The sequence below is a fragment of the Ceratotherium simum genome, chromosome 34, assembly GCF_057802395.1.
Source record: "Ceratotherium simum simum isolate JZ-2026a chromosome 34, ASM5780239v1, whole genome shotgun sequence".
Taxonomy (NCBI): domain Eukaryota; kingdom Metazoa; phylum Chordata; class Mammalia; order Perissodactyla; family Rhinocerotidae; genus Ceratotherium; species Ceratotherium simum.
The window spans coordinates 5290580-5314787 of NC_141933.1; the positions used below are offsets into that span (position 1 = coordinate 5290580).

Consider the following 24208-nt stretch of genomic DNA (forward strand, 5'->3'; position numbering starts at 1 on the left):
GAGGAGCACGCTGCCAAATGAGATGGCCACACACGCCCCAGGCAGGCAGCTGGTGCTTTTACAAGTGCCCTCCTTTTCACCCAAATCTATTAAACTTCTTACATTGCTAATATTCTGAGTTCTCTCAGTGAGCAGTATTCCTAAGCAACGCTTGGGAACTTTTCCTGATTTTTTAACCCACAGCTGCCTCTCATGTTTAGCAGCATCCAGGACATGTTTGTCTCTCCTCCGCTGATGCCCCTGAAGATGGCTTCTGGGCGAATCCTCAAACAGTTAGGCGGGAAGTCCCCAGTGACCCCATGATACACTTGAATGTGCTGTGGCATTGTTGGTAGTACTTACAGTGCGGACAGCTCTAACAGTGCTGTAACAATACGAACGATGGTTTATCTATTGTTCTGTAATTCATACTTTCCAATAGTGATCAGATTTTAGAAAATACGAAAAATAAGTATAAAAAGGGCGACTTGGCATGGGGGGCCACAGACAATTAGGGTTTAAACAGATCAAGGGAAGAAACTCCTAGAAGGCTTCCTGGGGAGGGGACAGCAATAGGATCCTGCTCTGCACCCCCAGCTGGAACTCTGGGCACACAGGCTGGTTCTATCATGTCATGAATATGCCTGCTACTCCCGTTTCATGATCAGGCCCCTATAAATAATACCTATAACTATCTGGTGTTGATATTTTCAATATTTGTTCAAAAACACCAGATGCTTAGCTAATTCCCTTTTTAAAGAGTAACAATCTGAATACATTTTCTTTTTTAATCTTTGTAGAGTAACTCTTAGTTCATGGGACACAAAGTCTAAAAAGCCATGTAACTGTACCAAATCCCAGTGTCTGAAATTGTAAGTAATCACAATCCTTCGTTATTAAATAGAAATAAGGTTGTTTAGAAGTCCATAAGTGGAGCAGACTCCAGACCATCCTAGATGGCTAGCAGTGTACATGCTACAGTTAAGACTCGACAGCCGTCCTGAGGCTCGTCGTGAGCCAGAGCGACGAGAAGCCGCACTCTCTGCATAAACCTGGTTCAGATCTTTTGGTGTTATCTTGACCAATTCCCTTAGTAAAGGACACCGCCTGTACCTCAAGTGGTGTAATTTTCTTGGGTTTTGGTTTACATTCTCTAGCCCCTCAGACAAGTGCTAAACACAGCATCCTTGTTGAGCGTTAACTGTAACATTTCCACATCCTAATTTTTAAAAGTTTGATGAATTGGTTTATTCTATATTGAATTTTCTCAGACAAATTCTCCCCTGGGAGGCTCGGTCGGGAGGGTGGTAGGGCAGATTGTGAAGCAGAATGGCGGGCCAGGGTAGACAGTACGGCTGGGATAGAAGGTGGATCTGATGGCCATGACTGACAGCACTGTGAACTTGAGCTTCCTTTCCCACCCCACCAAGCGTAGACTCAGTTATTCGTGTTGTCTGCCCTGCTCTCAGCTTAGCTATACGCTGCTCATTTTCTGCCCTGAATGCCTGCCCAGCTCTAAGCTACATGTCGGAAGGGGAGAATGCATCCTGGTGGCAATGTCTAACAACCCTAACCACAATCTCCACGTGATTTTTCCATTGCAGAGCTCCTGCTGAAGTCACTGAGAGCTCCATTGATGGGACAGTGATGTGGGGGTGCACAAGTGGGTAAAAATCCAGAAGTCCGTGAAACTTGATTCACAAAACAAAACTGAAAAAACAAATTGATTTTTTTAAAGTTAAAGCTGAAATCTAGGGTTGACTGTATGTAAATATTTGAGCTGTCATTGGTTTAGCCTGTGAACACGAGTCGTATACCTCTATGAACAGTGGAAACGCCATGAGACAACTGATCAGAAACTCTAAAAACACAGCTCTGGGTAGGAGGAAGGAGAACAGAGGGAAAAGCCTGGACCATGAGACACTGTCAAGCCAGAGTGGCCTGCCCAGATGGAAACTTCTGATGTGGTGGAGGAGGAGGTGGTAGTGTCTAGAGTGGACAGAGCCAGGAGGGGAGTGGGCTCCTGTGGACAGGGACTCCTTACTGTAGTCTGGGTTTGAGGCCTGGGGAGGCCCACTAACCCATGAAGCCTAGAGCCAGGTGTAGACAATAACTGGGGACAAAGTGAAGTAACCCCTAAGGCCTTGGAAATAAGATGAGTCTCCAAGAAGTGTTTAACTTACTGATTACCTCACAATGGAAGGCCACAGAAATAGCTTCATGCCTAGAAGCAGCTTTCCAGATTAATCGGTGACTGACACACTAAAGAAAGAATTTACCATCACAAGGGCCCTTGGTCAGCATTGGAACAAAGGGAAGGGAGGTTCAGAGTGTGTCTGGTGCTGTCCAGAGAAAGGAGGTGCTGTCTCTGGGGGACATGGGCACCGCCTGCTCCAGAGAAGTGCTGTGTGCTGTACAGGAGACTCCGGCCCTCACGTGACTGCACCTCTAATTCCTGTTCAACATGCAGCCATTGACCGGTGGTGCAGCTTCCTCGGTAGCTCTATCCTGAGAAGCGAGGGGCCTTGATTAGAGGATGTGAACATTATGGGCACTGCAGGGGATGTTGTTTCCACCATAAATTAACACGTGGTATTCTGATGCGTGAACTTATGCTGGTGGCAACACCACTCTGTCTCTCCAAGTGTGCCACAGGTACTCGTGTTGGAAAACTTGGGCACGGGAGCAAACGTAAGGAGCAGATTCACCATTGCTTGCTTCACTAGCGAGTATGGCATAATCACCATTAATAACTTTTAGTTTTTTTTACCTTTTTACTCCCTGAAACTAAGTCGTGTTCCCAAGGCAATGGAATATAATTTTTTTAGGGTGCATTTGTCCTACTTTGTTGGGAGTTGCTACTGGAAAAAGGTCAAGAGGGATCACTACTAATTGGCCATTAATAAAGAGAAAAACACATTATTGTTTTTTTTTTAAATCAAAGTGATACATACGCCTGAATAAAAATTGGCGCCTACAGCCAGATTGTGATGGAAAGTAATAGTACCCTGCCCCACTTCTCCCGTTCTCTGGACTCCTCCCTAGATGCTACTGTTTTACTGGCTGCTGTTTTCAGGCTCTCTGGGGATGGCCTCCACGTCTGTGAAGATTATGTGTTGCCTTCTTGCTGTGGTAGACAAGGGTTCCAGTCTTTGTGCTCATCCCCCTTCACCTTCCTCCTCCAAATAGAGCCAGAGACACCCTTTTTAGCTCCTCTCCTGGTTACCCTTGAAACTTTAAATAATATACTTCAACCTTTTGTTGTTATTCCATTAGCCATAAAAAGTTAGGAATTATTTTTAAATGATATTTTAAATGATATTTTTAAATGATAAAATTAATCTGTATAATTAAAATGGTGTTGATGTAAATGTAATAAAAAGGTAGATGGTTTGTAATTTTTTATTGAAAATTTAATGATTATTGAAAAATGATTGTAAGATTTTTAAAGTAGGTCACTTCTACCTTTCCATCACTGTTGCATATGCCTTTCTTAATAATTTTTATATATTTTTAAACATGGATTTTCTTCATAGTTCGTTTATTAAAGCATTGATTCTGAAACCCACTTTTATAACAGGACTTTTCGATCTAGGCAGCAACATAAGCGTTCAATTCTGGACCTTTGGACGGTAATCTCACAGAGTGAGAAGGAAGGAGCCCTCTTCAGCGGAATGGACAGAGGTCTCTTCCTTGCTCATGAGCACTCTGAAAGGAGGAATTGGTTTTATATTATGAGTATAGATCTTTTTCCGGACAGTTTTAATTATCCCTTCCAAATATTGCCTTTAAACGAATTCAAACTTAGTTTTTAAAGTATCATCCATTCCAGTTCAATTTATACTGAGATATTGGGTGGGATTTCTTGGGAGCAGTTATATCATCTACCTTTTTTGTTACCCTAATCAAATCTAAATCAAGATTTTAATCATAGATTGGGCAGTCTGGTTTTTCAAGTGGCCTTTTGTCTCTGATTAACCATATTGATTAATTATTTAATTAATTATAATTAATTAACCAGAATTCTGTGAAATAGAAGGTCAAATATAGATGGTCTTTTTGTGTGTGTGTGAGGTGGACCAGCCCTGAGCTAACATCTGCCAATCCTCCTCTTTTTTGCTGAGGAAGACTGGCCCTGGGCTAACATCCGTGCCCATCTTCCTCTACTTCATACGGGATGCCACCACAGCACGGCTTCACAAGCGGTGCGTCGGTTCGCACCCAGGATCCGAACCAGCGAACCCCGGGCCGCCGCAGCGGAGCGCGCGCACTGCACCGCTTGCGCCACCGGGCGGCCCCTAGATGGTCATTTTTATAGTCTCTTGTTCCTTACTCACGCTTTTGATTCCTTCTTTTGTATTTTAAAACATTACGTACGTAATTTATATTCTACAGCTTATAATTGTAATATTTAAAGTCTTTGCTTGTCTGATTCTGGTGTTTGCTTCTTCTCTTGATTTTTCACTAATTTTGGCTTGTTACCTCATATATTTTGTGTGGTATTTTTTTATTGTGAATTATAATCATTGAAACTGTATATGTAGGAATTCTTGAGGTTGGCTTGAAGGTACATTCCTTCAGAGAAAGTTTGTATTTGCTTCTACTTGGGGCTTGGTGGCACTTCCAATTCGGACAACTTAAAATTTTTGGCTAAGAGTTTTTTTAGGCCACACAATTAGTATGAATTCAGGTCTCAAACCCAAGTGAGCCCCTCCTCCCAAGCCAATGCCCAGATGGACGCATGTTCTAGCCCTTTCTTTTGCAGGGCATTTTGTCCTAGTGCACTCTTTGAGTGGGTATTGACCCTCCACTGTTCCGGCTCTGTGTATAGACCTTGGAGCTGATGCCCTGTCTTGAGCATGCCCTAGGCTTTGGGTTAATTTATAGAAAGCACTTAGAGCAATGGTGGGCATATTGTAAATGTTCTTATAAGTGTTTGCCAATACTATTATAATTGTCATCCCCCCTTCTTCCTCCGTGTGACAGTTCAAACCAAAGCCTTTGGTTGTTGGGATCATCAGAGGCCCTAGGACAGCTGCAGGCTTCAGCTTTCACTTGCCCCTCTGAATTTTTGTTTCTCTTTTATTTTTTGGCCTCTGAGGGGTTTCCTTAATTTTTTACCAGCTCGAATTTACATCTAAAAAGGTTTTAAATATTTAATCCAATGTTTTAAAGTGTTTTATAGCAAGGGATTTGTCAGGATGGCCAATGAATTAAGAATGAATTTAGAATAGATGTCATCTTAGGTCTTTTCAAACACTAAGACTCTCAAGTTCTAGGATACAGTGTGCCTGTGGGAAGTGAACATACCATAGGGCATCACAGGTATTTTCTTGAACAGTATTCCCACCTTCTCATTAAGTGACAGAGTAGGATTACCCAAAAAGTGTTGGAATGTTGCCAGCCTGCCACCACTGAAACAATCTTTGCCTCGCGGACAGCATCTTTAACAGAGTGATGCTCATTCAGTGTTTCACAGACAATAGGGGCTGCCAAACCTCAAGTGATGCCTGTGGATGTGGTTTCCTGGGCAACAGTGAGAGTAGCCTGAAGAAGGAGGACAATGCAAATACCTAGTACGAGAATGCATAGACTGTGTGTGACGGTGATAACAAAGCATGAACTCACAGGAATAAGGCGTACTCTGAAAGACCACCATCCACATTTGTTCATCAACCTGCAGACAGTTTGATTTTCTGCCATTGAAGACGTGGGACCTTTAAGTCTGTCTTGACCGACCCTCCAAGTTGGGGAGCCTGAGGCCAGAGGACTGTGCTCTTCTAGCGCTCTTCTTGCTGCTGCCTCTAATGCTGTGACCAACGTGGGCAGACCAGTCTGGGCCTTAGGAGAGGAAAGCAATTTTGCATAGAAGGGAAAGTTCTTGTAAGTGGTAAGAAGGGAGTGGGAGTTTTCTCAGGGGCCAAGGTGTGTATCCTGACCCAAGACATGGGTTTTCAACCCAGTCCACACTCAACCCTGAGAAAAGGGCACATATGCACGACTGTTAAGTCTCATGAAGATGAGGACTTCGCTTTATTTACCACTGTATGTCTAGTGTCTAGTATGAGGTCTGATGTCTACTGGGCACTCGACACATGGCTTAAAGTGAGCGGTGACTCTTGACCAGAAGTTTTTAATTTAATGCAAAATTATCACTTGTCTTTATTATTAGTGCCTTTTGTTCTATCCATATCCCAAGGTTGAATAATTGTGCTGTTAGAATTCTTCTAAAAGTTTTAAAGGTTTGCTTCTCACCATTGAGGGCTTAATGCACCTGGAATTGATTTTGGTGAATAGCATTAGGTAGGGATCTCATTTCATTTTTTTCCATAATTACAATTAATTGTACAGCACCATTTATTGCAATGCATTTACTGTGATGCATTCCCTGTCAGCTGTCAGGGTTTGATGTACATTTGTGGGTCTAGTTCTGGGTTCTCAATCCTGTTCCATGCATAGATCCCACTTCTTAGTTGCAATGATTTGTCTGTGAATTTCCTTCGCGTTTGTATTTAAATAATCATCTTATCTGCAAATAAGAACCAAGATATCTTTTCCATATTTATAGTCTTTTCCTTTTCCTTGCCTTATCATCTTAGCTAGGACCTCTACTGCAGAGTGAGTGGAAGTGCTAGTATTGGGCATTGTTGGCTTGCTCCTGATTTTAATAGAAATACGTCTAAAATTCCCTTGCCCTGCCCTAAATAACGTATTTGCTGTAGGTTTTTGATAGATACTCTGTACTAGGTAGAATATATGTTCACATGCTATAACAAAGACTCTAAACTACAGCCATTTCAGGGCTCGTGTGGCAGCTCATCAGAATTAGTGTCTCAGCCTCCTTTATCAGTTACTCTGCCATCCTCAGTGGAGTGCTTCCATTCTGTGGGCTAAGAAGACTGCCCCAGCTCCCACCATCACATCCATTCCAGCCGCTGGGGAGGAGAAAAGAGCAGGGTGAAGACACACTCCTCACCTTTCAAGTCATAACCGGCAATTGCCATAATCACTTTGATTCATGCTTCATTGGCCAGACTTAGTCAAGTGGTCAGACCGAGCTATGTAGAAAGCTGGGAAATGTGACTGTCTTGAGTGGAGTTAACCACGTGCTCAACTAAAATTGGTGTCACTGTAGAGTAAAGGGAGAGTGGATGCTGCAGACAACCTGCTTCTCTTTCACATGCCCGTTTCAAGTTAAGGAAGTTTCCTTCTTTTCCTCCTTTTATTTTTTCATTCTTATTATAAATGAGTGGGGAATTTTAGCAAAGGCTTTTTTCTGCATTTATTGAAATGATCAGATTGCTTTCCTCTTTTAATCTTATTGTATAATCCATTACAGTAAATTTTCTGATGTTAATCCACCCTTGTACGCCAGAAATTGAACCCAATTTGATCATGATGCACTGACTTTGTCTTCTGTATGCACTGCAAGATTTAATTTTCTAATATTTTGCTTCGGATTTTTGCATCTTTTTCATGAGTGAGATAGACCTATAATTTTCTTTTCTCATATTTTCTTTATTTGGTTTTGAAAAACCAGTGTTTTGTATTGCCCAGTAAATGCATTATCAGGCTTTCCCATCCCTACCCCACCCTCTTCTCTTTTTATCTAGCCTCTGAAAAGTCTAGGTAAGGCAAGGTTTATTTGTTCTTTGAAGTTTGATTAAACTTTGCCTGTGAAACTGTCTGGGCCTAATGTCTTTGGGGGATTGGAATGGGGGAAGGGGATGGATTACTCTTTCACTTTCTCTAGTAGTTATTGCTTTCTCTGTTTATATTTCTTCTTGAGTCCATTTTGATATTTTATAATTTTCTTGAAAGTTATTGATTTCTCTAAATTTTCAAATCTATTCATATATTCCTGTTTATATATTCTTATATTATTAAAAAAATCTCTGTATCTGTAGTTATATCCTTTTAAATTTTCTAATTTTTATTTCTACTATTGTTTGTTTGTACCTTTTCTCTTTCTTGATCAGTCTCATGAGAGGTTTGTCTATTTTGTCCGTCTTTTCAGGGCACCAGCTTTTGGTTGTATTGATTTTCTTGCTGGTATTTCTATTTCCTATTTCAGAACTACATTAATTTTTACTCTTTACTCTTTTCTCCTTCATACCTTTATTATTTTACTCTCTTGTCTTGCAACTTTTTGTGTTAAATGCTTATTTATTTTCAATTTTTTTATTTTTTAGGAAATGCACTTAAAGCTATAAATTACCCCATGTACTGCTTTACTGCATCCTCCAGGAGTCGATATGAGGTTCCTGCATTGTCACTCACTCGAAATATTTTGTAATTTTCATTGTAATGTTCTCTCCCCACCTCATGAGTTATTTAGGCATACACTTCAAAGTGTCCAGATATGTATGTATGTGTGCATGTATGTGTATGTATGTATATGTATATTTTTTAAACTACATTTTTATTGTTAATTTTTAAGTTTAATTACTCTTGGTCAGATAATGTGGTCTATATGATATTAATGCTTTGAAATTAATGAAGACTTCCTTTGACTTAATGTTTGATCAATTTAAAAAATATTCTATATTGACTTAAAAAGGTATATTCTCTATTTGTTGGATGCATTTACTTTGCATTAGCTCGTTTGTTAATTTTGTTGTTTAAATCTGCTAAATGCTTATTAAATTTTGTGTGGTTTGTCTGTTTTTGATAAAAGTATATTAAGACCTCTCACTATGATGTGAATTTGTCTATTTTTTCCTTATACTTCCATTTTGGTTTATATATTGTGAGTCTATAGTGAAGGGCATACAAATTTGTGATTGTTATATCTTTTTGGTGAATTCGTCCATCAACTGTTAAATACACCTCTGTATCCTGTTGCTTTTTTCCTTAAATTCTTTTTTTGTCTAATATTAATGTTGCTATACCATGTTTTCTTTGGTTAGTATTAGCAAGTTGTGCTTCATAACATCCCTTTATTTTCACACTTTCTGTGTGGTAATTTTGTTTTATGTCTCCTGTAATCTAAATAGAGCTGGATTTTAGAAAAACAAATTTAATAATCTATGTCTTTTAATAGGCTTCTTTAATCCATTTGCATTCTTTATCTCATTTTTGATACATGTGGACTTATTTGTACTACCTTATTTTTTTTGTTTTAAAATTTAAGTTCTTTTTTTTTTTTTCAGTCAAATGGCAGCATTCCGTACATGCTGCTCCGCATCTTGCTTTTTTTATTGTGGTAAAATATGCATAACATAAAATTTACCATTTTAACCATTTTTAAGTGTACAGTTCAGTGGCATTAATTGCATTCACAAGATTGTACAACAATCACCATTATTCATTTCCAGAACTTTTTCATCATCCCAAATAGATACTCTGTCCTCCTAAATAAACTCCTCATTACTCCCTGTCCCCAACCCCTGGTAGCCTCTGTTCTACTTTCTGTCTCTGAATTTGCCTATTCTAGGCACCTCATATAAGCGTAATCATACAATATTTGTCCTTTTGTATCTGGCGTCTTTCGCTGAGCTTGTCTTCAAGGTTCATCCATGTCATAGTGTATGTCAGTGCTGCATTCACTTTTCAGGCTGAATAATATTCCATTGTAGGTGTATATCCACTCATGTGGTGATAGACACTTGGGTTGTGTCCACCTTTTGGCTATTGTGAATAACGCTGCTGTGAACATGGGTGTAAAAGCATCTGTTTGAGTCCCTGCTTTCAGTTTTCTTGGGTATATACCTAGAAGTGGAATTGCTGGATTATATGGTAATTCTATGTTCAACTTTTTTAGGAGATGCCATACTGTTTTCCGTAGTGGCTGCACCATTTTACATTCCCACCAGGAGTGCAAATACCACTTTATTTTGTGTTTTATAATTACTGCTTTTTCTTTGCTTCTTTTTGCCTGATGTATGTTTTAGGAAATTAGCACTAATGGCAAAGTGGAGGAAGTTGAAAGCAAGATAGGTTAGGAGGCTATCACAGCAGTATAGACAAGAGATGATGAAAACCTGAACTAAGGCAGGATGGTAACAATAAAGAAAAAAACACACACTTAAGAGACATTTCAAACACTTGCATTGTAACATTTTTTCACTTAATTTATTCATTCATTCCACAACTATTTTTGAATGCCTGTGATTTAGGATTTTGTTCAGAGATGAACAAGATAGTTATGGTCCCTGCCCTCTCGATACTCACAGTCTAATAGGGGAGGCAGACATGAATAAAAGAATCATATACATAAAGGTCAGAGTGGAAATGTGGAAAGTGTGGCAAAGGAGCAGTAATGGGCGGAGAGAGGAGTTGGCCAAGTGTGACAGCCAGGGAAGGCTGCCCTGAGGACGGTGTCTGGATGAGGAGGAGTTAATCAGGTGGAGGTGGCTTGAAAGTGGGTGGCTGAGAGTGTTCTCGGCAGAGGAAACAGCAAGTGCAAAGGCCCTGTGGCAAGAGGGAGAGGATATAGGGTTCTAGGAACAGAAGGGAGGTCAGTGCCACTGGTGTAGTATTGTTTATAATTCCAAAACATATAAAGCAACCCAAATGTTCAGTATAGGAGGAATTATTAAATAAATTATGATGCCACTATAGAATAGGATGCTATGCAGTCATTAAAATGGTGTGTAAATCTATTTATATGGGAAACACTCATGATATTATATTGATAAGTAATAAAAGTAAGTTATATTAGTTACTGATATTGATAAGTAATAAAAGTACACTGAAACAGTGTGTAGATTATGATCTTTTTTTTGTATGATATGTAGTCAAACAACATATATTTATTTCAGTATGTATCGTTTTACAGAAAAAGTCTGAAATATATTGACAAAATGGTCATCTCTAGGGAGTGGAATTCTGGGGGATTGTAATTTTTTTCTTTTTGCTTATTTATATCTAAAAAAAATTCTACAACAAATGTGATTTACTTGTGTAAAAAATAAAATTAAAAGACATTTCTGTGCCAGAATCAGTAGACCTGGTAACCCTTTGGATGTGGGGAAGGAGAGAAGGTAACTGTCAGCAATGACTCAGGGGTTGTGTTATGGGTGGGTGATGCCTCCACGAATGCAGAGAGGGAACACAGCTTGGGCAGGGTAAGGGATGAAGGAGAAGATCACCAGTTAAGGTTTGGATATGTTGGGTTGGAGGTAGAAATGTCTGATAGGAAGTTGGGAATAAGAATTTTGGGATAGGAGACAGAGCAGGTTTGGTGATATAGATTTAAAAATATTCAACATAAAGTTTTAAAAAGCATAGGGGCAAGAGTTAGTAAATGAAATCACCCAGCAAAGTGTGTAGGGCAAGAAAAGAAACGTGCCTAGCCTGGACCTTGGTGAGTAAACATAGTCAGACTAGGTGTAAAATTCTAGATTGTCAGTGTTTCCTCTCAGTGCTTTGAAGATGTTATTCTACTGTTTTCCATTATTTCCAACCAGGTGTCCGCTGTCAGTCTAGATAATCTGTCTTTTCTCTCTGGTGCTTTTAAGATTTTCTTTTTGTCTTTTTTTTTTTTTTAATTTATCTTTCCTGCGGTTCATTAGATTTCTGAAATCAGAGGATCCATGACCTTCAACAGTTCTGGAACACTCACAGACAGCCTTCCTCCGAGCATCTTTCCCCCCTTTTCTCTTTCTGTCCTGCTGTGACACTAATCAGAGATGTGTGAGCCCCTCCGACTAGCCACCGTTTCTCTTAACCTCTCTTCTCTATTTTTAACCTGTCTCTTTATGCTGCACCTGGATCTAATTTCTTTATCTTTCAGTTTATCCTTTCTCACTTTCAATTTGGTTATTATTTTTATCCAGGCTACACACAAATATAGTGTAAAGAGCCAAATAATTATACAAGGCTTGTAACAAAAAACAGTAGTTCCCTGATAATTTCTTCCTTATTTTCTGATCTCTGGGAACTGTCAATTCTTTTGATTGAATCTTTTAATATTTGCCTCCATAAATCTACATAACACTCCAGTATTGCTACTTCTTGGCTTTTCGGTTTGAGCACAATCTCTTGTTTTTGTAGCATGGAAGATGTGGGTTTGCCTCTGGTTCCGCTCACACAGAAGCCCCTCCCAGCACATGCGTTTCCCATCCCCAGACATCAGATATACTAGGTATTATTTGTATCTTATGACTCTGAAAACACTACTCACTGCTGAGCCTTGATTCATTTTCCTTTCCTGCAGTTCTTTACTTTTTCCCTTGAGTTAATACTTAGTACTTAGTTTTCTATGTACATACACTAATTTAAGCCTAAACTCTCCTCTGGTTGTGTAACTGTCTTTTCAACATGCTCAAACATGTAGGCATTCAGTCCGTGTTGTCTTGAGAGCCGTCCACCTGTCGCATTCTGGAGCACTGGGTTTCCAGGCCCACTGCACAGCTCTTATCCTGGACTCTCCGTCTACCGTCAGGCCAGGGTCCTGACGTCCTTTGCTTCTTTCTTAGGTCTAGTTCCCTGGTTTCTGGATCCCATTATCTTCCTCGTTTGATTCACTGCATTATTTTGGTGCAGCACATCCTCCAGTGGCTTCCTGAGAAAGGGTGCTTGGGAGATCATTTTTTCATAACTTACATGTCTAAAAATGTCTTAGTCCATCCTCACCCTTAGGTGATCTTTGTGGATTGCACAGTTGAATTTCCCAATTCAAGTTCAAATAGTTGAATTTTCCTTCAGAATTTTGAAGGCTTTGCTGCATTTTCTTCTGGTTTCTGACATCACTATTGAAATTTTGGCACTATTCTTTTCCTCAGTCCTTTGTCTGAAACCTGTTATTCTTTCTGGAATGTTATAGGTTCTTCTCTTTGTCCCCAGTGCTCTGAAATTTGATAATGAGATGTCTTGGTTTGGGTCTCTTTCATCTATCGTGCTGGGCACTGGGCAGGCCTTTTTACTTTGGAAACACACACCCTTTAGTTCTGGGGAATGTTATTGAATTGTTTTCTCTCCTTCGTTGTTAAAATGCTATCCTTCTGGAACACGTATTACGTAAGTGTTGGAGCTTCCGGTGTGGTCCTCTAGGTTTTTCTTTCTCCTCTTGTTTTCACTTCTTTTTCTTTTTGTTCTAGTTTTCATACCTTCTGTTAAGTCTTTCATCTCTGTGATTACTTTATTTTCCAGAACATCTTTTTTATACTCTGGGTGTTTTTTTAAACATCATTTTCTTGTTTCATGGATGCAATAACTTTTCTTAACCTGTCCAAGGCTGTTGATGCCCCTCTACCCACCCAATTTTCTTTTCTCTTCGTAGGCTGTTTCTTTAGGCTTCTGTCTTTCCTATTGGAAGATTTCCTAAAATGTCTGCTGGTCTTTGGCTGTCACTCTGCTCACATTTAAGAATGAGGCATGAGCTGACTGGGGACTCTCGGTGCAGCAGTGTGGGCTTGCTCCCTGTGGCTTCATTGCAGAGTGATATGACCAAGCCATTTATTGGGAAACCTCAATGTCAGACTCTCTATTTTCTCTTGGGCTGGTCAGAGTCCTCAGAGAAGGCTTTTCCAATCTCCTGCTAGAATTTCTAGGAGCTGAGTAGAAGAAGCTTGGGGGTCTCGACATTCACCTTTCCTCCTTTGTTCATCGTAATACCCCAGCCCTCAACTGTTTTACCCCCCAGAGTAACTTCAGTCTCTTGCCACGGTGGTGGAGAGGCAGTCAGCAGCTGCTGGAAGGGGGAAGGAGCCTGGGGGTCCTACACTAAATAGAATTTCAGCCAATTCTTTTCTTATCTCATCTACCTCCTCCACTTCAGAGCAGCCTGGTACCACTCATTCCTGAGTCTTCAGAGCTGCTTCTCTGCCCTCTCCTGCTGACTCGGGGTTCAGTGTTCTTGAGTCTGCTGCCAGTTAACTCTCTCCCCTCTGCTTGCCAGCCTCCAAACCTTCTGTCATTGCCTCCTTTCCCTTCTCTCCATCCTAGTGGTTAGGAAAGCTTAGGAGAAATTCTCATATTTTCCCCTTGTACTTCAGACTGTGGCCCAGAGAGGGATGTATCTCTACTCTCTCCTTCTGTGGACTAGATTTGTGGGGAGGTTGCCTTTCAAGGATCCTGCTTTATATGGGGGCGGGGGGGTGGTCTCTGATGCAATTCCCACCTTTTGTAGCCCAGACTTTGTCTTCTGTCTCCTGCATGAGCAGCCCATTTGAACCCAAGCTCTAGGTCACTAGGGACCAGCAGATGCCCCAGGACAACCCTGGGCAGCTACAGAACTCACCCCTCTGGGTTCACAATTTCTTGTGTTTTTAATCCTCTGAAAATCTCCTTTATTCTCCTCTTGGCTTGACATGCCCTTAAAAATATTATTTTAAAAAATTAAAATAATACATAGTAAAATAATCGTGTTTAGGAGTTCTACAACAAGAAGGTTTCTACAGGCATCTAGTCTATCAGATTGCCAGACACAGAGGCCCTCCCTGCACTGACACAGCTCTGTGGGAAGCACACCCACATGATCTTCAGGGCTTCCCCGGGCAACCCTTTGAGACTGGTAGGTTAGGTGCCATGACTTCCATTTTAAAGCTCGCGACACTGGATGATAAATAACCTGCATCAATTATTTATCAGGAGATACTGTGGGGAGCTGGTGGCAGAGCTGATATTAAAAACCTGGGTGTGAAGCTCTTTTCAATGAATCTTGTTCTTGGAAGAGAACAAGGTGGATCTTCTCTAGTCACAAATAGAAGTGGTAGAGTGGCTGGTGAGCTTCCCAGAGACTCTCTGGGTGCAGGTTACAGGTAGGATATTAGGAGTCCTTGCCTTGACGCTGAATTTTTACGTAAGTTGAGGAAAATGTCTTATCTCTGCCCATACTGAAAAAATGTAAGCCATAGGCCTATAGATGCCTCTGTTGTACAGCATAAGAGCAGCATCTTACAAGAGCGTGTGAAACAGTTAATAGCCATAAACACTGATGGTTCTTCAAGGAAAACCCATCAGAGAAAGTCCTCAGTACTGCTGTCCTGCCGTGGTTAATGCCTTTATGACTTCCAGAATCCCAGGGCACAGTGGACACATTCTCAAAGGAGTTCTCCTAACAAAACTGTTCTGTAGAATCCAGATTCATGAACAACCCTTGCATTATGACAGGGTGTGATGGCAGTCATTTCATGTATGTGTTTCTGCCACCGTTCATTTCTCTGTCCTCCACACAGTGACATGGAATGACAGTAAGATAAGGCCTTGGCCAGGCTCGACCTCCCCGTCCCGCGAGTTTTCACTCACCCTCCAGGTCTGGCCAAGGAGTGAACTCGCCTTTGTCGTGTGGACGGATTGGGGTAGCTGGTAGTTGGTAGCTGGAAAATGCCTCTTTATAATTTGTTGTTTCCACCCCCAACTCGCAGTGCTCCTGGGAGGAAGGCAGTGGGCATCTAGGGCTGGGGTGATTGACATCAGTGGACGTTTTCCAGGAGATTGTTTTACTTTGCAAACTCCTATATTATGAAACCAATGGTTTTAACTAGTTTCTCTTTCTTCTGTGTCAGTCACTGGAGAACATCATCCCAGTTGATCTGGTTTTCACAAAAAAGGAATCAGAATCATCTACATAAAAGTTGTACTGACCACAGCGTGCGGCCAGCTCTTTTCCCATCACGCGTGCCCTTGTTTTTGTTTACGCACTCTGTGTCTGTGCCTCTGACGCCCTGTCATTGTCTTCACAGGTACTGTGACTGCTTTGCCAGCGGGGACTTTTGCAACAACTGCAATTGTAATAATTGTTGCAACAATTTACGTCATGAAATCGAACGGTTTAAGGCCATTAAGGTAACAAATTTCCATTAAATACATGCATTTTAAAAGTGTTTAAAGGTGCTTACAATGTGCATGAAACTATCTTCAGAGATTGCTAATTTCAATATTGAGAAAACCCAGAGTGTTGAAGATCGATTGAATATGACTCTATTCCTGGAGGTGGGGTATTGGCCCATGACAGGGGCTATTATGAGAGGGTAGCCAGAGAAATATCTTTATTCTCCACCAGTGTGGGATGGCGTCAGAGGGGCAGCAGAGTCTCAGAAGGTTGTGATTTAAGAACATGCAAATGTCCACTTTGTCTTGATTTCGGGTTTAGAAATTTGGGTCATATTATGTAGCAGATACGCCCAAGTTCGAAGAGTGTAGTCTGAACGGTGTGGATGGTCCACTGTACAAAGAGAACTGAGTGGGAAGGCTCTCCGCCATTGCAGTGTCTAAGTTTTTCTCCCTTTGGCTTCCCAGTGAAGAGGAGCATCTAGGCTTTCCTCAGGGGCAAACAGCACCTTAGATAGCCCACAGGCTAAATGCAGGAGCCTGCCGTTTCCGTCCCTGTCTGTAAGCACAGAGATAATCAGAGAGGGCAGGACAGCCAGGCCTGGGGCCATCAGCCTGCTCCAGGCCAGCTTGGGGCCTCTAGTTTACAAAGGGAAATTGAAGGCCATCCCCTGTAGACTTGAGACTGTCATACTGTGCCATGGTTGATCTGGGTTTTTTCCTAAAATAATTTAATTCCCCTCTTGAATTATAGATAAATCAGTTGAAAATATCTTATCAATTTTGATACAGCCAGATCCACAGGACTGAAGAAAATTATGATGCACCTAAGCTTCAGTAGTATAGCAGCACTTTCTTTAGGGGTAAAGGGTACTGTCTGCAGTTAAAAGCGTAAAAAGCTTTATTTAAAAAGTGTTGGTTGAAAACACCAATTTGCAAAGGTACATGCACCCCTGTGTTCATTGCAGCCTTATTCACGATAGCCAAGACTTGGAAGCAACCTAAGTGCCCATCAAGGGACGAATGGATAAAAAAGCTGTGGTATATATACACAATGGAATACTACTCAGCCATAAGAAACGATGAAATCCAGCCATTTGTGACAACATGGATGGACATTGAGGGCATGATGCAAAGTGAAATAAGTCAGAGGGAGAAGGTCAAATACCGTATGATTTCCTTCATTAAGTAGTAGATAATAACAACAATAAACAAACACATAGGGACAGAGATTGGATTGGTGGTTACCAGAGGGGAAGGGGGGAGGGAGGAGGGTGAAAGGGATAATTGGGTACATGTGTGTGGTTATGGGTTGTAATTAGTATTTTGGTGGTGAACATGATGTAATCTATGCAGAAATAGAAGTACAATGATGTACACCTGAAATTTTTACAATGTTATAAACCAATGTTACTGCAATAAACAAAAAAAAATTTGAAAAAAAAAAAAGTGTTGGAATTCTCATGCAGTGCTGGTAGGAATAGAAATTGGCACAACCACTCTGGGAAATTGTTTGGCAATAGTTACTAGAGCTAATCCTTTGTATGTGCTGTGACCCAGCTGTTTCATCCCATTCAGTGTAGCCGGTAGAAATGAGTGTACATGTCCACCAGAGACTTGTACAAGAATGTTCCCAGCGGCTTTATTCACAATAGCCCCAAACTGGAAACAACCCAATGGTAGAAGGGATGAATCTGTTGAGGTGTATCATATCATGGAATACTACATACCAATGAAAAAGAAAGCACTACAGCTCTGTGCAGCAGCATGGATGAATCTCACAGACACTGTGCTAATGAAAGAAGCCAGACATAAAAGAGTACACGTGGTGTGGTTCCACTTTTATGAAGTTCCAGAACAGGCAAAACTAAAGCAATTGAAGTCAGAAGGGTGCTTCTCACTGGGATGTGTCGAGGGGGAAGAGCCATGAGGGAGCCTCTGGGGGCTGGATGTCCTCTAACTCAACCTGGGTAGGGGTGACACAGGGGCACACACAGGCTCAAATTCATCACGCTCCACCCGCCAGACGGGTGCATTCACTGTCCCTCATACTTCAGCAAAAAGCAAAAGTACACAAACAGGGCAGCCCACCCCAGGCCCTGCTGTCCAAAGGACCTTCTGCAATGATGGGGATTTCTAGTGGCCCTGGAGTTGGATGGCACAGGTCCCAGCTGTTAACCTGTGGAGGGGGCAGGGAGGGACAAGGATGTCACTGGGACTTCTGAGCTGCTCAAAAGTTAATAAAGAGCATTGCATTACTTTGTTATTAAAAACATGTGCACGTTTGTATGTCTCGATAGATAGTAGACAGATAGGTAAAAAAGTTAAACATACAAAGCAGGATAAAAAGCCATGCGTGTTGTATGAGAAAGGGGTGGCCTGGTGGTTGTGACTCTGGGCCCGACGTGAGCCCGGGGACTTGGTTAGAGTCATCGCTCGCCATCTGTCACTTCACCTCTCGGTGCCTCAGTTTCTTCATCTGTAAGACAGAAACGACAGGAGTATGCACTTCACAAGGTTGCTGTGAGAGGAAATGAGAGAGCACATGTAAATCCCATAGAAAGATGCCTGGGACACAGGAAATGTTTGATAAATGTGAGCTGTTAGCAGAGTACCATGATCCCAACCATCTTAGGAAAATGTGTATAAGAAATACTGCAAGGAAATATGTCCACATGGACACAGTGATTTTCTTTGCGTCTTTACCGTCCATTAATTTTACAATAAATATATATGACTTTGAAACTCAGAAAAAAAGCAAAGCCTGGAGAAGCTGTGGCTGCAGTATACCTGTAAGTGTGTAAATAAGCTAAAATGAAACAAGAAGGGGATGCACTTTCTTAATTATGTAAGGAGACACATTTGCTTATTGTGGCTCCTTCTAAAGGAACAACTAGATTAAAAGGACAGGCAAACGAGATGTCTTCCACCGAACATAACTTTTAAATAATAAAATGTATCTTGATGGATTTTTATATTTTCTCTTAGGCATGTCTTGATAGAAATCCAGAAGCTTTCCAACCAAAAATAGGGAAAGGAAAATTGGGAGATGTTAAGCCTCGACACAACAAAGGATGTAATTGCAAGAGGTCAGGCTGCCTTAAGAACTACTGTGAATGCTATGAGGTTAGTGATCAATTTCCTGGTATTATTTAAAAAAGACAGGTAAATATTTTGTTCTAAGTAACTTCTGTGGTTAAAAAAAAAAAAAACAACTTGGGGCCGGCCCGGTGGCGCAAGCAGTTAAGTGTGCGTGCTCCGCTGCGGCGGCCCGGGGTTCGCTGGTTCGGATCCTGGGCGCATACTGACACACCACTTGGCAAGCCATGCTGTGGCAGCGTCCCATATAAAGTGGAGGAAGATGGGCACGGATGTTAGCCCAGGGCCAGTCTTCCTCAGCAAAAAGAAGAGGAGGATTGGCAGATGTTAGCACAGGGCTGATTTCCTCACAAAAAAAAAAAAAAAAAACGACTTTATTATATAGCCAAGACATGGAAACAACCTAAGTGCCCATCAACAGATGAATGGATAAAGAAGACGTGGTGTATATACAATGGAATATTACTCAGCCATAGAAAAGAAGGAAATCCAGCCATTTGTGACAACATGGGTGGACCTTGAGGGTATTATGCTAAGCAAAATAAGTCAGATGGAGAAAGACAAATACCATATGATTTCACTCATATGTGGAATCTAAAACAAAACAAATGAACAGACAAAATAAAATAAAAACAAACTCATAGATACAGACGACAGATTGGTGGTTAACAGATGGAAAGGGGGTGGGGGGAGGGTGACATAGGTAAAGGGGGTCAACTGTGAGATGGATGGAAACTAGACTTTGAGTGGTGAGCATGTTGTGAATACAGAGGTCGAATTGTAATGTTGTACACCTGAAACTTATATAATGTTGTAAACCAATGTTACCTCAAAAAAAAACACTTCACTGTAATTTAAAAAGAGAAATATAATTTAGTTTTCTTCCTTCTAGGGTTTCTAGAAAGGCATTCATATCAGTCTGTGTTAATTTCTCAAATATCGGTTACGCTTTATGAATCAAGTAAATCAACCCAGGGCTCCTGTGGGAGCATGTTGCGTTCCTTGAGCCCACCCCTGAGTGTCCAGTGGAGGTGCCCACTGCCGTGGCTTTGCCCACTCTGCAGCTGCTGATCTGACACTGTGAGCCACACTCAGTGGCCAGCAGTTTGGGTGCTCCTGGAGGTGGGCCATGCCTCTTCTTCCCTGAGCAGAGTAAAGATGCTCTCGGTGGACAGTGGGGGACAGTAGGTCCCCGGGGAGCCTTGTCCCCAGATGAACATTTTCCTGGGTGCTTGGAATGGGGCAGCTCCTCCGGGGCCCTACTGGGAGGGCCAGTCAGCCCTCAGAACAGACAGTCAGACTTTGCCACTAGGGAAATGACCACTGTGGAGAAAAGCTTTTTTCTTTTTCTCAAAGATATAATGGCAGTAGAGGGACTTGCTTTCTCCTTTAGTTTTTCATCCCTCTCTCCTCTCCCTTTTCTGTCTCTCTTTTTTTGTGTGCTGAAAGAAAGGAAGAAAGAGAAGGGAGGGAACCCTCAGGTCCTATCAGTGAAGCAGCCAAGAAACTCTTCCTTAAAAGGTTCTCCTTTGGTTGGCTTGAGGTCGGGGGCGGGGGGTACCTGTGAATTTTATTTTTAAAAGGTTGTCATAGAAGGTCAGGCTTTTTTTTTTTTTGTGAGGAAGATCAGCCCTGAGCTAATATCCATGCTAATCCTCCTCTTTTTGCTGAGGAAGACTGGCTCTGAGCTAACATCTATTGCCAATCCTCCTCCTTTTGTTCTCCCAAAGTCCCAGTAGATAGTTGTATGTCATAGTTGCACATCCTAGTTGCTGTATGTGGGACGCGGCCTCAGCATGGCTGGAGAAGTGGTGCGTCGGTGCCCGCCGGGGATCCGAACCCGGGCCGCCAGTAGCGGAGCGTGCGCACTTAACCACTAAGCCACGGGGCTGGCCCTGAAGGTCAGGCTTAAGAAAAGTCATCTTGGTTCTGGAGACGCATCTTGAAAGATCTGATTAAGCAAAGCCAGCAATCCCCCAGCTAGGATTTTGAAAATACAGTCAAAAATATTGCAAGAGATATAGAATTCACACAGTGAGTGGCATCACTCCGGTGGAACCATTTTCCAGTGTACTCACGCGTCTCTATCTGCCCTGCGCAGTGCTCTCCCTGGCTGCCATGAGACAGTGAGTCAGCCCACTCTCCAGAGGCCCAGCCTCTGCCGGACAACGGCCCACATGACCTGCAGATGTTCTGTAGTCTCTGGCATTGGAGTTGACTAGAAATCCTGAAAAACCTCCTGCTCAAAGCACCCAGAGGTGCAGAATAAAACAATAGATCCCCTTTGAGATGCATCTCTGAGCTGAAGAGAACAGAGAGAAATCCCCAGGGGCTGAAAGTAAGAGGAAGCTGAAAACCCTGGTGTTTGGCAGGGCCAACTTTCAGACTGACCCCAGGGTCAGCATGAGCAAAGGGTTGGACCCAGGCTTTCCAGGCACAGCTGGCACCCCCACTCCCCGATCCCCTGAGTGTCACACTGCCATGTGACAAGAAACAAAGTCCACCCACAAGGAAGCAGGAAAGCCCTCCCCTAGGATGCCCAGCACAGGCCTGCCCTTGGGTGGGTTTCAGATGCCACCCACCTGCACATTGTTTGCAACAGCAGAGCCAGCATACTGCCCCCCACCGCTGAAAGAGAGGAACTGTCGAGCTGGAATTTTATGACCAGCTAAAGCAGGCTTTATTCAAGACAAGAGTCGAGTGAAGCACTTTGCTGGCGATCCCAGTGGAGAAGGGACAGTAGTCCCTCTCTGCTTGGGACTCCCACCTGCACTCGCCCACGGCCTTCTGGAGCCAACTCCCCGTGTTCCCCGTCAGCAGCACCACTGGGTCCCCCCAGCAGTGACGCATATGGAAATGCACCTCGCTCTCTTCACATCACACTCATTCACTCCTCTGCGCTTCTGCCTTTTTTTGGGAGTACGAAAATCACAGATTACACACACTCAAACACACAAATGTAAACAAAGAATTATTTAAGGCCCAAATAGAATTTGTTGTTTTTGGATGAAGTGTAGGACAACCTAATTTTATTGAAGCATTTTATGTTACCAGGCCAAAATTATGTGTTCTTCTATTTGCAAATGCATTGGTTGCAAAAATTACGAAGAAAGCCCAGAACGAAAAACACTAATGAACATGCCAAGCTACACGGAAATTGGAGGTTTTGAAGGCAGCCATCATTTGTCACCAACTAAATTTTCAGGACTACAAAAATTCAGAAAAGATGGGTAGGTACTCTGAACTAACCCTCCTAAGAGGGGAAATTGAGGTTCATTTGAGAGGAGAGTTAAAATGCTTTATACACTGGAAAGAAAGCACGTGTGTCTGCAGGGGCGGGCACAGGGGATGGGGAAGGATGGCTCTGGTCTCCCCTTCTCGACCAGCCCCTACATCACACCCTGTTTCCTCAGAGCCCCACTGCCAGAAACGCTTTGTCCTCTTTGTCCTCTTAGCTCAGCCCCTCGTGCGCACTGTCTGAGTCACCCCTGTTTTGTACAAGAGCAGAAGGCCCCGCGGGGATTGCCAACAGGCCACAGGCCTGAGGCAGCATGGTCTCCAGACAGCTAACGCCTGAACCACTCTTTACCATGTGGAGCGACAGCAAGGCAGTGGTTTCAGTACACACCGTATTCCTTACAAAAGTGATAATGGCTTCCACGTTAGTTGGATATTTTCCCATTTCATTATTTTGAAGCCGTATTATAATCCTAGTAGGTCTCAAAAGTTGAGTAATAATTTTACTATTATTGGACTAAATTCATCCATATTTAAAAATGTCTTTGAGTTCATCGTGATGGGTCATGTCATGATAAAGTACCAGATGTCATTAATTAACTGATATCATTTTGAAAAGCCAAGTTCATGCTTGTTTGGTTAGAAAGACTCCTTGTGACCTACAGAAGTCTTTATCAGTAAAAATTTACCAAAACATGGCTGCATCTTCTGTGAAATTACAAGTGAAAATGTTCTCTCTCCTGACGTCAGGGTGTCATGTGTCTGATGGAAGGGGATGGAGGCTCCATATGCTGGAGTCTGGTCTCAGAATGTTCTTGACCTGAGGGCAGCTAAAGTCATTGCATATTATCCTTATAGAGAGATTTTAGCCAATTCCAACATCTATCTCTATTTTCATAATCGAACACTTTTTAATACTTTATACAGTTTTCCTAAAATTTTTCAGTTTGAGCACTACTTGGGCAACTGTCTAGCGAAGTCCCAGTTGCCCCTTGGGCTCAGTGGGGAATATGGCTGGTCCTGTGTGATATAGTACTACTGTCTTTTAGGACCTTGCTCAGGGCTCCAAGGGGCATTTGGGGGCGAGGCCATGCTGACAGTGCACCCCCAAGGACAGCTGAGGCGAGTCCTCAGAGCCTTTCAGCATTCTGTAGCTCCAGTGTCCCTGGGGGAGGAGGGGCCGACAGACCCCTAGCATGGCTGTTCGGCTGCCGGCTTCCCTTAGTGTAGACGTTGTGCACAGAACCCAGTCTGAGGCTGCACCGCTGGTCAGCAGGGACTTGTCTTATCTAAGGTTCCTGCTTCCTCTACCCCTGCCTGGCCCACGAGGTCCTCTGGGTTGGTTAGTGGATCTAATTTTGAGGAAATTTAGAATCTGCCATGAGAGGGATGTCAAGAAGCTGACAGATTTACCTGTCCTCTGTATTATGCTTCTAAAAGCAATCCTTGGTATTGTCGCAGTTAATCATTTCCCATATTAGGAAGACAACGTTAGACTTTACCCAGTGACATCTTCAAAATACCATGACAGCATGTCCCTTGGAGATAAAAACAGTGGAGCTATGGACCGCGGCCTTTAACTGGTCTGTTTCTGACAGGCGGTCTCCCTCGTGCATCTCCTGGGAGGTGGTGGAAGCCACGTGTGCCTGCCTGCTGGCCCAAGGGGAGGAGGCCGAGAAGGAGCACTGCTCGGAGTACCTGGCGGAGCAGATGATCTTAGAGGAATTCGGGAGATGCTTGTCACAGATCCTGCACATTGAGTTTAAATCCAAAGGGTTGAAAATTGAGTAGAGTACAAGGTAGTAAAACACGAATGCATGTAGATTTTGTCTCAGTATTCAGAAGGAAAACTATGGTTTAGAAAGGTTGTTTTAAGGAACACGAGGCGGGGTCTGCCTCAACAGCTACAACATTAAGAGCGAGCTTTCCCTGTACATTAGGGGAGCGAGGGGATTTACTCAGAGTCTCTGAGGGATTGGCGATCAAAACCCCCCTGTCTGAGGAAGTGCATGACATAACCGTGTTGTCTGGACCAGAGCAGAGTATGGGTTCCTGCGATCCCAGGAGAATTGTCTGCACTAACGCTGAGTACTGGAGGGTGAGACAGGCCCTGGAGAGAAACAAAAGTCCAGTCCTATTGACTTCATCCTCTCTCAGGAATATTCCTCTCTGCATA

The 24208-nt window shown here is 42.5% G+C and overlaps 1 protein-coding gene across 2 annotated transcripts in view; it reads left to right on the forward strand.

Annotated features, from left to right (window-relative positions):
* Positions 1–23823, forward strand: part of TESMIN (testis expressed metallothionein like protein) — a 38894-nt gene extending 15071 nt beyond the window's left edge. For both annotated transcript variants that reach the window (XM_004441090.3, XM_087423214.1), the window contains 4 exons: positions 15609–15711; positions 18685–18822; positions 21850–22025; positions 23631–23823. In XM_004441090.3, coding sequence (XP_004441147.1) covers positions 15609–15711; positions 18685–18822; positions 21850–22025; positions 23631–23823 — 610 coding nt within the window. The remainder of the gene's footprint in view (positions 1–15608; positions 15712–18684; positions 18823–21849; positions 22026–23630) is intronic.
* The last annotated feature ends 385 nt before the right edge of the window (positions 23824–24208 follow it).